This window comes from Styela clava, chromosome 3, assembly GCF_964204865.1.
Source record: "Styela clava chromosome 3, kaStyClav1.hap1.2, whole genome shotgun sequence".
NCBI classification, from domain to species: domain Eukaryota; kingdom Metazoa; phylum Chordata; class Ascidiacea; order Stolidobranchia; family Styelidae; genus Styela; species Styela clava.
This window is the reverse complement of record NC_135252.1, coordinates 25,114,594-25,128,002: the sequence shown is the minus strand read 5'-3', so window position 1 is coordinate 25,128,002 and position 13,409 is coordinate 25,114,594. Positions and strand designations below refer to the sequence as shown.

General features: G+C 38.8%; 1 protein-coding gene across 1 annotated transcript; it reads right to left on the bottom strand.

Moving 5' to 3' along the window:
* Positions 1–1,052: 1,052 nt before the first annotated feature.
* On the bottom strand, positions 1,053–12,135 carry LOC120342246 (potassium voltage-gated channel subfamily A member 1-like). Its single transcript, XM_039410999.2, has 11 exons — positions 11,931–12,135; positions 10,711–10,792; positions 10,211–10,315; positions 9,256–9,420; positions 7,939–8,006; positions 7,357–7,509; positions 5,190–5,316; positions 3,868–4,448; positions 2,762–2,906; positions 2,332–2,529; positions 1,053–2,002 (listed from the first exon to the last, which is right to left on the bottom strand). Exons 1-11 carry the CDS (start codon positions 11,997–11,999, stop codon positions 1,740–1,742), a joined length of 1,956 nt encoding a protein of 651 aa, XP_039266933.2. The 5' UTR covers positions 12,000–12,135; the 3' UTR covers positions 1,053–1,739.
* Between the last annotated feature and the right edge of the window lie 1,274 nt (positions 12,136–13,409).

Sequence of the window (13,409 nt, the reverse complement as noted above, 5' to 3'; positions counted from 1 at the left end):
CACTTGTGGCAATTCTTCCCAGCCGGGAGATAATTCCGACCATGGGAACAATTTTGTCGTTCTGAGGGGGAAGCTGTGTCTTTTTTTTATATAACACACCACACTTCTCATTGAATACATATTGTGCAGCAAAAATATTGATTCAATTTTTAAACGGGAATGCGACATTTTATTAAAAAGCGGTTCATTAAATATTGAATAAATGAATCAGTTTTATTCATTGAGAGGGAGAGAGGGTTCCGAAATAGGTAAAAGGGGGAACTCAACAAGAAAGGTTGGTAAGGTCTAAGCTGTTGATGGGCGCCAGATGCTTCCAGTCACTTCTTGGCTGCTTTTTTCATTGACCTTAGCTGCTGCCTGGGTTTCTTCCACATTCCCGGTCTTTTTGGTAGTTTCCTTGATGACTCCAACAGCAACAGTCTGTCGCATGGCGCGGCGGTGTGGCGGGCTGAGGGCTGAGCGTTAGGAATACGCTCGCCACCGCACCTCTAATTACTCTGCGTAGGTTCGCAGGTTCGAATCCCATGCAGGGATGGTTATGTGCGAGAGGATTGCTGGACTCCTCGCCGTCGTTGGGTGGTTCACGTAACCGCTGGTCGGTTACGGCTTCCTCCACCACCAAGTCCATGCTTCCGAAAACGAGCAATATAACTAATCCCATATCCGACTTGGAATGGTAACCGGACGAGAGGCCGTGGTTCGCCATATGGATAAGCCGTCTTATCGGCTTTCCTCTCCCCGGGGATAAATATGTAAATCCTATCCTATCCTCAGATTTATAGTTAATTATAATACGTGCTTTCAGCAGATAAGATGCCTTGGCGGTAAGAGTGTTGTGAAGTGTGAACTTAGTTTGATTCTGGGATTGGTCACATTTTCACACGGTCCGCAAATCAATCCCAGAACAATACAATCTAACGTACGACTTATTTCTATGAAATCTATCCTAATCAGTGGTGGAAAAAATAATGTTAACTGTTAACATCTTTTTTTGCTCCCACAACCTTCCTCGTCTTTGTGAAAACCTGTCTTCAGATAACACGAAATTATGAAAAGAAGTGGAAGTTTATTGAAATTATTACACAACAATGCATGATAGACGCAAAATGGCGATAGAGAGGACAATAAAAACAAAAGAAACGGGACTAGGGCGATACCATATCAGCGAAGAGCAGTATGGCCATACTTCGACCTGCGGACCACATGCGCCATTGGCGACCCCCTATTTTTAGATAATAATAACTGTGATATCATAGTCAATTTGTCAATGCGGGGACGGAGTGGAAATGAAATTTTGGACAGCCCAAATTCTCAGCTAGATTCGTATATTGAGCGGCTCGAAGAAAATCAAAGACAGTTGTAATCTTGCCCTCCAATTCAAGGACCTTAATCTAGCTCAGGCCACGATCTTGCAAATTCAATCAAAATCTACCAAAGTAATTCTTGCTCACATAATTGATTTCGCATGTATTGCTTCTAACTGAAATGTTAGGATGTCCTATGCAAAACCCTCATTGGCACCTCGCTTCAACTCCATGTCCGCATTCCCACCCAGAGTGTATAAAGTAGGTCTGCTCAATCTGAGAGATTTCGGTTATTCCAGGATTAGAAGATTTGATTTCGCATGTTTCATTTTACTCCGGGACGATTTCTACGGGAGAAACGCAGCTCTGCCGTGATTGGCCCAATATCATTTTCCCGCGTTATATCTATCTACTTATGATGCCGCAATACACAAACTATCTATCTCTTTTCTGATTGGCTATCGCCCTTTGATAATAGTACATGAAATTTGATACAATCACAGGAACCGGCAGAGCGAGACATAAAATCCCCGTGATGGCGCACGCACATCCAACTAATTTACCCCCGACTGTAACCGGGTGCATGTCCCCATATCCGACAGTTGTCATGGTAACGATTGCCCACCAGAATGCATCCGGTATACTCGTAAAATGTGACTTGACTTCTCTGTCGCCTTGTTTGCCTTTCCCTTCGAACTCTGCAGAAAAATATGAGGAAAATAAAAGAACCGCTAGATGGCAGGCGTAAACCAAAATGTTTTTGTGGAACTATAGAAGCGGGGAAATTTATCGCCAACTCTGCCTTACAACTGATTTCTGGTAGAGTCCGCCTCCGACTCCAGCAAACACATGACAAATAGCCAGTGGCGTATCTAGGGTGTGGCAGCCATGGGCGCCGATTGGACAGGGCGCAAAAAGGAGAAAAGTATTCCTGGCAAAATGTAATAATTGAAACTTTTGTTTAACTCGAATAATAACGTATAAGTATCTAACATCATCAACAGTTTATCACAAAAAAGTCACATACCTGCAAAATAAACTGCGCTTGAGAATAGAACGACTCCGATTAGAACAAAGAATAGCAGAAGGCCTAATTCTCTGAAACTTGACGATAGCGTTTTGCCGAGGATTCGAAGTCCGGTAGAATGGCGGGAAAGTTTGAATATTCGAAAAACTCGAACCAAACGAACTACTCGAAGAATGGCGAGTGACATTCCTTTATTGGCTGAAAAAGAAAACAATAAAAATGAGCTTTTGTGCCTAATGCGGCGGAGTGGTGCGACAGAAACCTAAAAGATTGGCAATCAACAAACTTGGCGCAAAGTACGTTCGTACCGTTTGAAGACAGTCCCAAAATATTACGAAAGAAATTAGCAAAGGCATGCATAGCAAATAAAATAATTACTTAGCATGTAGGGTTAATTGATAAAATGACGTGGATATCCGGTACAACTCACCAGATTCGGGTTCCTCTTCTTCTTTGACTCCGATATTGTTTGATGTTGTAATGAAGTAAGGTATGATAGAAATTAGGTCAATCAGATTCAAGATGTCGCAGAAGAATCTTTGTTTCTGAGGACAGCTGAAGAACCGAAGCGATAACTGCGTGAATAAAATATAAAGGAATTTTTATGCTTTGGGCTTATGGCATGCACATATTTTAAAGTCATTTGCTCAAAGTTATGCGTACTCGCGCAGAAATAAAGGAGACTGATCTCTGCGCGGAGTAACAGTACAACTTTGGGTACTCCCGAAGTATGTGAACCAAGATGGTGGACACCGAAACGTAGTATGTGTACCAGGTCAGGATCTGGGTTAGGACAATTTTGGACTAGCCAAGTGACTCCCGTAGTATTTGTACCTAAAATTATGACTTAACCCTAACCTGGTACACATACTAAAATCCGGTGTCCGCCATCTTGGTTCACATACTTGGAGAGTACTCAATTTTGCGTTAACAGGTGCAAGTCTGTCTCAGTGCCGAAAATGTAATTTGAAACATATTTTAGAAGTGAGTATTCTCCATTGTTTAGCATGGAGTGGACTTATGGATCGTTTAACTGAATTATACTTGTTGTGGTTATCCATTGCATATCGGAATAAGCTTCATTCCGAGTTGAGGCGTGACACGCTATTCAAGGAATATTTATCTCAGTAGAGAGCGGCGGATGTAGGAAACAAATCAAGTTAACACTACGATGGCCACATTGGAAAAATTCAATTTAACACTGTCTGGGATAGCCATATTGGAAATATTCAAGTTAACACTGCCTGGGATAGCCATATTGGAAAAATTACACATAGCATAGGATATTTAAATTATCTGGTATTTAGTAATCGCTGGTCGCTTACGGCTTCATCTCTACCATCAAGTCCATGCTCCCGAAGACATATAATTGGCTAACTAATACCATACCCGACATGAACTGGTAACCGGACGAGAGGCTGTGGTTTGCCATATGATCAAGCCGCATTATCGACTTTCCTCTCTACCGGGATAAATATATATATATATATATGTAAATCCTATCCTATCTCTCTCACTAGAAAATATTCAACTTACTTCAATTGTAAACCAGATAACACAAATCGTCTCGATAACCCAAAACGGATTCTCTGTGAAATGAGGAACCCTGGGACACAAATTATTGACTCGAGTCGCATTCCGGGGACACGGATTCAATTCCGGATATCCGGAAGATCCGGTTACAATAACATTTTCTGGTATGTTAGTTTTTGAAATCATGTTTCCGATTACGTAATTTGATGATGTCACGTATTCCGATACATTGATTCTACCGGATTCAGTTTTTATATTCCTTTGAATTCGTTCCATGACGTCACTATTTGATGACGTAATAAAACCCGTGGGAGGAATAGTAATGTCATTTACACCTTCGCTAATATTGTATTTTTGTAACCATGAGTTTTGTAGGCTTGGGACAGTCTCGAGGCAGAATGCGATCACAGAGAGAATAATCGCGGTGATGGAGGCGACCGCTACTGCCCTTGCTGCCGGAGAACTTTCTGGTTTTTCGAATAAAAACCAGATTTTTCGTTGCCAAGAGTTTTCTGGAAGACCTTTTGATTCTCTGCCGACTTGTTCTGACGAATCGCTGTTATATTGACTGGCGATATCTTCTTCTGCATATGGAAAAACATACAATTAAAATAGGATAGGAATTTCAAGTGTATCTAGGAGAAGAGAAAAGGCGATAAGATGTCGCAATAATATAGAAAAAAAATAATGAAAGATAATATCTTTTGATGCAACGTTACAATTGAATATATTCTGGCCAAAATGACGTGGTCGTTGCTTGATCGAGTAAGTGCAAAATATTCACAATACAATACATTTTTGTTTCTATCTTTTGTCTTTAACCCAGACCAAAAAAATAAACGACACAGACTAAGGAGACACGAAGATAGAGGGGAAAGGGCTTAACCTAGATGAATAATATTTATATAACATGTGTTGTAAACAGCGCTTGTGCCCAGTTATTCAAAATATTTGAAGCGATAGGATATGATTTACATATTTTTGGCAAGGAAAGCCGATAAGACGGCTCAATCATATGGCGAACCACGGCCTCTCGTCCAGTCAGATTAGTTAGCCAGTTATTTGTTTCCGATGCATGGACTTGATGATAGACCATCGGTTACGTGAACCACCCTACGTCGGCGAGGAGTCCAGCAATCCTATCGCTCATAATTATTTTCCGCGGGATTCGAACCTGCAAACCCACGCAAGGTAATCAGAGGTGCGGTGGCGAGCGTATTCCTAACGATTAGCACAATGCGCCACACCGCCGATAAAATCCAATCAGACAAAGGTGTCTCTGAGGGAGGCGTATTATCACATTACTAATTTGTCTATGACCTCACCGTCAAATTCGTATCCTTCCAATTCTCTGAACTTCTCCATCGCGTCGGCTCCCAACTGATAGAACTTGATTTCGTCTGCGAAGATGTCTACCGGCACATCCAGTGGACGACGAAGACGACCTCCAGTCTATGACGTAATAGTTACGTTTAATAAAGAAATTTTTGTGATGTAATAATTTGTGTTGAATACTAGTCCTTAAACATAAATTAAGAAACAAGTTGAAAGCGCTGACTCACGTGCCAGCAAAGAATCGGGCTTCTTATTCACTTACACAGTGTCAGTGTGTGCAACGCGTTTCCTAACGCTCAGCACGATGCGTCACACCGCCCAGCGCCTTATCTAGCAAAGGCTGCTTAGGCCTTAGACAAAGGCTTGTTCAGAATGAAAGCATCTGAAATTAAATGACTCAACAATACTGATCGTGACCGTACATATCTGTTACATATCATTATCTGCTAGTACAGGGGTTCACAAACTTTTGGTGTTGCGGAGCCCTTGAAAAGGTTGACTAGTTTTCACGGAGCCCCAAAATAATTGTTAAAATTGTTACTTTCCGATTAATATTCCTGAGTAATTCAAAGGTACTTTACTTAATTCAAATGCTAAATTTTTTTTAAAATACGTTAATACAAGTCATAAATAAATCTAAATGTAAAAGATAAATTATATATACTAAAGCTGTAAATTTGACACTTACAAACATATTAATAAATTAGGGGTCGAATCTTTTACCCTTTAACATTTTCGGAAGACTTAAAAGGCCGCTAATAACGTGCGCAATTTCATTTTGTTACAATCTCGGATTATTTTTGTTAGCGTGGGGCTCTTTTAAACCTTAAACATCTATACGCCGGTGTTTATACTCCCTAAATCAAAAAATTCTCTTTGGCATATACATGTATTGTTACACAATGACAACGATATTTGCTTTTTTGTTTTCGTGGGGAATTATGAATTCAATGTGAAAAACATGTTACCATATATATTATGGTCATTGGCGACGAAATGCTAAAAATAATAATTATTAAAGAGGTAAATCCGCAACTCAAGTTTCTTGATTGAAAAGCGGCATTCTAAATATTAAAACTAAATCTTTAAATGGGAGATAACATATTAGTTTTATTTCAGCAGACGTTTATAGACATTGTAAATCACAAAATTTGGTGTTATGTTAGGTTTATTTTGGTTATTCATCGTGGTAACTGCGAAACCGAAACACAGTCAATTGTGCGCGCGATGTACCTTTTTTTTCATTCTGAAACTACCGACGGAGCCGCATGCAATAAAATAAATTTCAATCGTTCGTATTTTGCCCAGACCTTGTGACTTTTTAAACGGCGATAACTTGCTTAAAAATATTCAATTTCATTATTTATAGTCATAGGTTTATCACGTATTTTATGTTATTTTAGAATAGTATTCTTCCACATCAAACGTGAGTAACGATGAGCACAATTAAATTATTACGACGAGACACTTCTAAAGCTCACATCGGTCATGGATTGAATATTTTACGCAACAGAAATCTCGTTATCCGTTTTTTTGAATCGCAAAGAATGTTGCGCGAAAATTTCCGATTCCAATTTTGGATCCCCTCCCTCTTAAGAATCCTGACTGCGCTCCTGCTTATAAATAATGTCATTTTTTAATTCCGCCTCTATGCCATATTTTGAGGCTATATTGTTATCAAATTTTATCAAAGCTGTTACTGCCTCTTTGAACAGTTACAAAATTAGTCAAGTCAGTATTTTGAAATGTAATCGAACAGCCCGCGGAGCCCCTGTATTTCTCTGGCGGAGCCCTGGGGCTCCGTACGGAGCACTTTGAGAACCTATGTGCTAGTACAGAGACTTGAAATGTGTATAAAAACGCGGCGTTGTAGCTCATCGTGCTAAGCGTTAGGAATATGCTCGCCACTGCACCTCTGATTACTCTGCGTGGGTTCAAACCCATGTGGGTATAGTTATGTGCAAAAGGATTGCTAGACTCCTCGCCGCCGTATGGTTGTTCACGTAACCGCTGGTTGGTCACGGCTTCCTCCGCCACCAAGTCTATGCTTCCAAAAACAAATAACTAACTAATCCCATACCCGATATGGAATGATTGAGCCGTCTTATCGGCTTTCCTCTCTCTCGTTATAAATATGTATATCCTATTCTAGCTTACCTGATAGTAATGTAGAATCGAATCGAAGCTTCTTCTGTTTCGATCGAAGAAATATTGGTTTCGGATCGGATCGAAGTATTCAAGTCGTTTCTCAGGATGGCCGAGCAGTGAGTTCGGAAACTGGTTCAAGGTTTTCAGTTGAGTCTCGTACAACTGTGAGTAGAAAAGAGAGAATTAATCGAGTATATATGAAACAAAGGTCGCATAAAGCAGAGCAATTCGGGGTGCAGTGGCGTAGGGATTATCAAATGGGGTTGCTAAATTTATAATCGCTGGAAAACGTAGGTTTTCAAGTGTCTCGAGGGTCTAAAAAGCTTGTCAAGGTACAAAAATGTTCTATGTATGATACACAAAAATGCCTTTTTGTTGCATTTTAAAATGTGGATGTGGAAATCGGAATAACATTATGGCTTAACCCCAACCTGGTACATATACTACGAGATTACAAAAAAATAATCACACATCAAATCATATCAGTAGAAATTTCGAATCTTGGATTTTTAATATAGGACTCAATATCAGTTCAAAAACGCCAGATATCTACTTCATATCCCTGATAATAAACCAAGCAATGAAACATACCTGCCCCGATACGTTGATGGCGACCCTGACACAGCACGAACACGAGCTGTTGCTGCTCGGAATTTCACCTGTAAAAATAAATAATTAGTTTCAGCCAGACACGAACCCCAATTCTTACTTTGACACAAATGTCGGTTTTGAATCATTGGTCGCTGCATCCGAAGTATGTGAACCAAGATGGCGGACACCGGAACGTAGTATGTGTACCAGGTTAAGGTTAGACCATAATTTTATTCTAATTTTCTTTATTTTAGTTCTATTACGAGTTTGGGGACTAGCCAAGTGACTCCCGCAGTATTTGTACATGAAATTGTGACCTAACCCTAGCCTGGTACACATACTACGTTCTGGTGTCCGCCATCTTTGTTAACATACTTCGGAAGTGCCCATTGGTCTCGTAGTTAAACACGACCAGATTAGTGGATTAAAAAGGCATAAAGAGTCGACTTATGAAGTAGAATTATTGATATATTCAGAGTTAAGATAGACCCAGAGCTGGAAGATCTATTTTGTTGGATTTGAGTGAAAAAACGCCACGTTTTAAAATAACAAATTAGTAATTATTTAGTTAGGGTTAAGCATCGGGTTAGGAATGATTTGAAAATTTGAATTTACAGCGCAATTCGCATTCCTAGCCCTCACCCCAAAACTGACTGAATATTTACTATTGTTAAGCAGTGGCGGAGGTGGAGGCTCTTTTATTGGACACGTAGTGGACATAGCGATCGTTTCAATATTATGTTGTTGTTTTTGTTCTTTGACACTTTTTTGGACACCTAGTGGAAAATCTAAAAAGTCGCTTTTTTCTTTGATTACTGGATCAATTGCTTTAAAATTATCAGTAGTTGAAGAAGGAATTTTTTTTCTAGAAGGCTATTACTTTTATTTATTTCTAAATTTTGTATGAATTCTTTTAAATTTGATATTTCGTCTAAAATTTCTCTGTATTTTTTTTTATCTATGGGAACACGGATTTTAGTCCGGTTTTTTGGCTGTACGTTTTGATTCTGCAAAATTCCTGCTACTGAAAATCTGGAATTTGTCTGGATGGTACCGGTGGAGTCAAAGTTACCGGTAAAAACTGATTCGCTCTCGTCTACGTGTCTGTTGGTATCGCAAATTGAACATAACGGGTTCAAATTGACACCTCACCCAGCGTGTAATAAATTTATTCCTCCATGCCGGTACAGAAAAATTTTGGTTGTTCCAAATAAATATAGTGGCTCTCTACATAACTTTAGATATCAGTGACTGCTTGTGTAGGACCTAGTTCTGAGCAAAAAGCGTCGCAAAAAGGTACGGATAATATTTTCTTACCAGGTGTCGCTGTTCTCCCGTTTGTCTTCCTCGTACTAGTGGGTGTGGCGGGGGTGTGGATGATTCGTTGGGTTTGTTCCTTTGATGTCGCGTCTGTGGTTGGTTTTGGCTCTTCGATGAACACATTATTGTCCAAGTTGTTGAGATCCGTACGAGTGGAACCGCCTGGAGATGCAAAATAATGTTTCAATAATTTTTTAAGCGATTTTTTAATAGCACCTTTCCATCTAAAACCTGTAAAATTTGAACCTTGCTTGCGGTTTTGTGTGCTCTCCCGATCTCATAATCAGTTTTATTTATTCTGTTTTTATCAATTAATTTTAATTGATTCGGAATAAACGTTTACTTTTGTAGCGAGCTTACAGCGTACCAAGCCTTCAATTGAAAGTTTGAAATATTGGCATATGATCACAAACACACTAGCAATCATGTTTTGCGTCAAGTTTACCACGAAGCAACGTCGTCCTGAGCTATTGAAATAAAAGTGGGAGGAGTACTAATAGAAGAGTTGGCAAGTTTGCTCAAAGCAAGGTCCCGAGCCCTCAACTAAAAGTCGAAAAAGTACTGATAGAAGAGTTGCAAGTTTTCTCAAAGCAAGTTCCCGATACCTCAACTAGAAGTGGAAAGAGAACTGATAGAAGAGTTGCAAGTTTTCTCAAAGCAAGTTCCCGATACCTCAACTAAAAGTCGAAAAAGTACTGATAGAAGAGTTGCAAGTTTTCTCAAAGCAAGTTCCCGATACCTCAACTAAAAGTCGAAAAAGTACTGATAGAAGAGTTGCAAGTTTTCTCAAAGCAAGTTCCCGATACCTCAACTAAAAGTCGAAAAAGTACTGATAGAAGAGTTGCAAGTTTGCTCAAAGCGAGGCGCCGAGTCCTCGCTGGAAAATGGGATATGTTGAATTCCAGACTATCGGCTGTATCTACTTATCTGAATGATATAATTTCACACTGACCTCCAGTGGCACCACAGTCGTTGGACTCTGCGATCCGCCATCTTGGAGAGGAAAGTTCAGAAAACGACTCTTGTCTGCTCGAGCGCTTCGTTAAGATTATTGACTCTGAAACAAATAGTCATGAACATAAATAAGAGAGCAATGCTGAAATATATGAAGATATAATAAGGAAAAAAGCTTTTCTCACATGAGTGAGTTGTACAAAAACCACAGTAACTTGATGACTTTGTCACTGAGCAAATTATATTTTTTAAGTGATATGGCCGCCGTTCTCACGTCATAGAATTAATGAAAACCCTGTCGTTCGGGATTAAAATGGGAGTAGGTCCTTTGGCCAAGTTTGGCTTACGCATAAACAGGAGTTAAAACTCACAAAATGAATGCCCAGGCCATCAATGCTTGCATTTTGCTATTAAGATATAATAATGAAATATATTCGGCGGGCTGGCAGAAAGATTGACAAGGAGACCACTGGACTACCGGTAGACAACAATACAAACCGTTTCTCTGAAGTCTTTTTGACTCTCTCGAATTTCCAACGTCACTACCAACTCTACTTAGTCGTCGATGAACGTTCGCATTCTGAAATATAATTGATATGTAACGGTTTCATTGAACTTGTCTCTCTTCCGATCTTTATAGACGTTTCCCCGACCCTTGACCCCTGCAAGATTCTCCCTATACTTCATCATTGCGAAATTTTCGACGCTAATTTTGAGAGTGTTTTCGAGTGTTGGCGCTTACAAACTGGCTCACATGTTCGAAAATATTGTTTTCATTCAAAACAACAAACCACGTGCCGCTTATATGTATTGATAGCTAATTTTAGATTAATCTATCGCAGTGTTTGCGGTATCAATCATGGATCATTATAACAAAACGAATGGTCCTCAAAAGACACAATGCCAATTAAGGTAATTGATTTACAACTATTTTTTGAAACCACCACTAAAAACTGAAAAATAACACGCAGAACTACCAAAAAGAGGCAATGCTTACAACCACGCTTGAATATCTGTCTGAGCGAAAGAAGTTTCTGAGTGGAGGCATAAATTCCGATTGTTACGTCATTGTTAACGCATTGCTGATTTGTAAATGTCACGGAAATAAACAAGGAAATCGATGCTCGGTGAAATATCCATAGCAGAAAAAGTTGTGGTAATTTATATAATTTGCATATTTTGGTATTTTTGGCTTTGAAATAGTTTACCTGTCGAGTCATACTCGACTTGCTTTCATCTGAGTCATGTTTTGTTGGTGCTTTATCGTTTCATTTTGTACTGCTTTAAGGTGCTGCTAACGTTTAAGTTAATTGAAGCCTAGTATTTGTGGGTAGATTTGTTTGTAAAGTAAAAAACTTAACTTAGATTACGCTAAAAGATAGGCTCATCAACTCAACTTTAGCAATGACTGAGACTCGTACTCAGGTAATCGCAAGTAATCGGCGATAAAACATAATCAAACCCAGCGTTTAAAACACCAGGTCATGTAAGCAAACTGGTGAAAAAAACTACTTTTTAAAATTCATTTCGTCTCATCTGTAGCAAAATATTCATAAGATGCATTATGCCGTGCAATTTTACTACGATACAATAGTTTAAAGTTATTTTTTTATCACATTTGAGTGACGTATTTTCTGAAGTTCAGCACGGAATGCTATTTAGCAAAGTGCTTTGTATTAAACTAGTAATAATATATAATAATAAAATATATGCCTTACCGCATATTGTGAGTTCGGCTCCTGTTTGTTGTTGATCGAGTTACTTGCTGCCACGCTTAGCATGTTCATTCTGTTGCTGTGGTTTCGTGACGTCACCAACAAATGGCGTCATTACTAATTATGTAATTTCTTTTCAAAATGGTTTTGATGAAATAGTATCCAGATATTTTCAGGAAGTTGTCATATAGTTTTAGCTTTATATTTTTTAAAGACCTGTAATATTTGTAAAAAAAACAACGTTTTTTTCGTGACCTTCAGTTATGCGAAATTCACTACCTAACAGCTAATTTCCTATTCGTGTTCATTATATGATTACACTCTTCCATCTGGAAAAAATCTATTTCATATATGCCCACGAAAGACATACGCAATGTCTACTGAAGCAATGCTTGTGATTTTTAGATGTTTCAACATATGTTATTTTGAGACCCCTTGTCTGAAATTTTCACTTGTTGGGAAACTTGGGTTTTTAATATTCCTGACAGTCTAAGAAGCGTTTCAAGCTACAAAAAAATTTCTATGTAGGATGCTCCTTTTTAGATTTCAAAAGGAGGTGTGTGGGGGCGGTGTTTGCCATGTGATTACACCTTCTGATAATATTTTCTTCTCACTCGATACATGCGAGCTCTCACAAACAACACTGTAGATACACGATTACCAATACAATGATTACGTTTCCGCTCTCTCCGGTATCGGATTTCCTCCCACCTAGGAAAATGTAAACTACTGTATCCTATACGCACGAACAATCAATGCCTAAACTAAAACTATAAAGTCCTTTAGTATCTGGCAACGAGCGATCAATTCCTGCACTGCGGCCACAATGAGGTCGATAAATAAGACTAAGAACATACTTTTCCTTTTAGTGGCGTCTGAGTATTAATGACAGTTCGTATCTAGCCATTGTATGACGTCATCAGTGAGAATTTGGGGCAATGACGTCATTAGCGTAAAAAATATTCCGGCAATGGCGTACTAAGAATAAGCAATACATTCTAATTTTGACATTATTTGACGTCTTCAGTGAGAATTTGGGGATATGACGTCATTAGCGAAAAATATTCAGGCAATGGCGTACTAAGACTAAACAATAACATTCTAATTTTGTCATTATCTGACGTCATCAGTCAGAATTTGGGTAGTGACGTCGTTAGCGAAAATTTTGCGCAATGACGTCTTGATGCTATGCAATAACATTCTAATTTTGCCATTCTCTGACGTCACCATTGAGAATTTTGGGTGTGACGTCATCTGATAAATTTTTTGATTTGTGTCGTCGTACCACTAAACTTAGAAGCCGTAGTTTAAATTTTTTAAAACGCTATAAATATAAAAAGTAGAATAAACTTATAGGAGACATGAGAAAAAATTATTAATATTGGTTTTCGGTGTGGAAGCGCCAAAAACCAGCGTTTTCTGAACGGAAAGAAATAATTGCCCAGGGAAAAATTAGGTTGCTAAAAGGATAATTTTAATTTG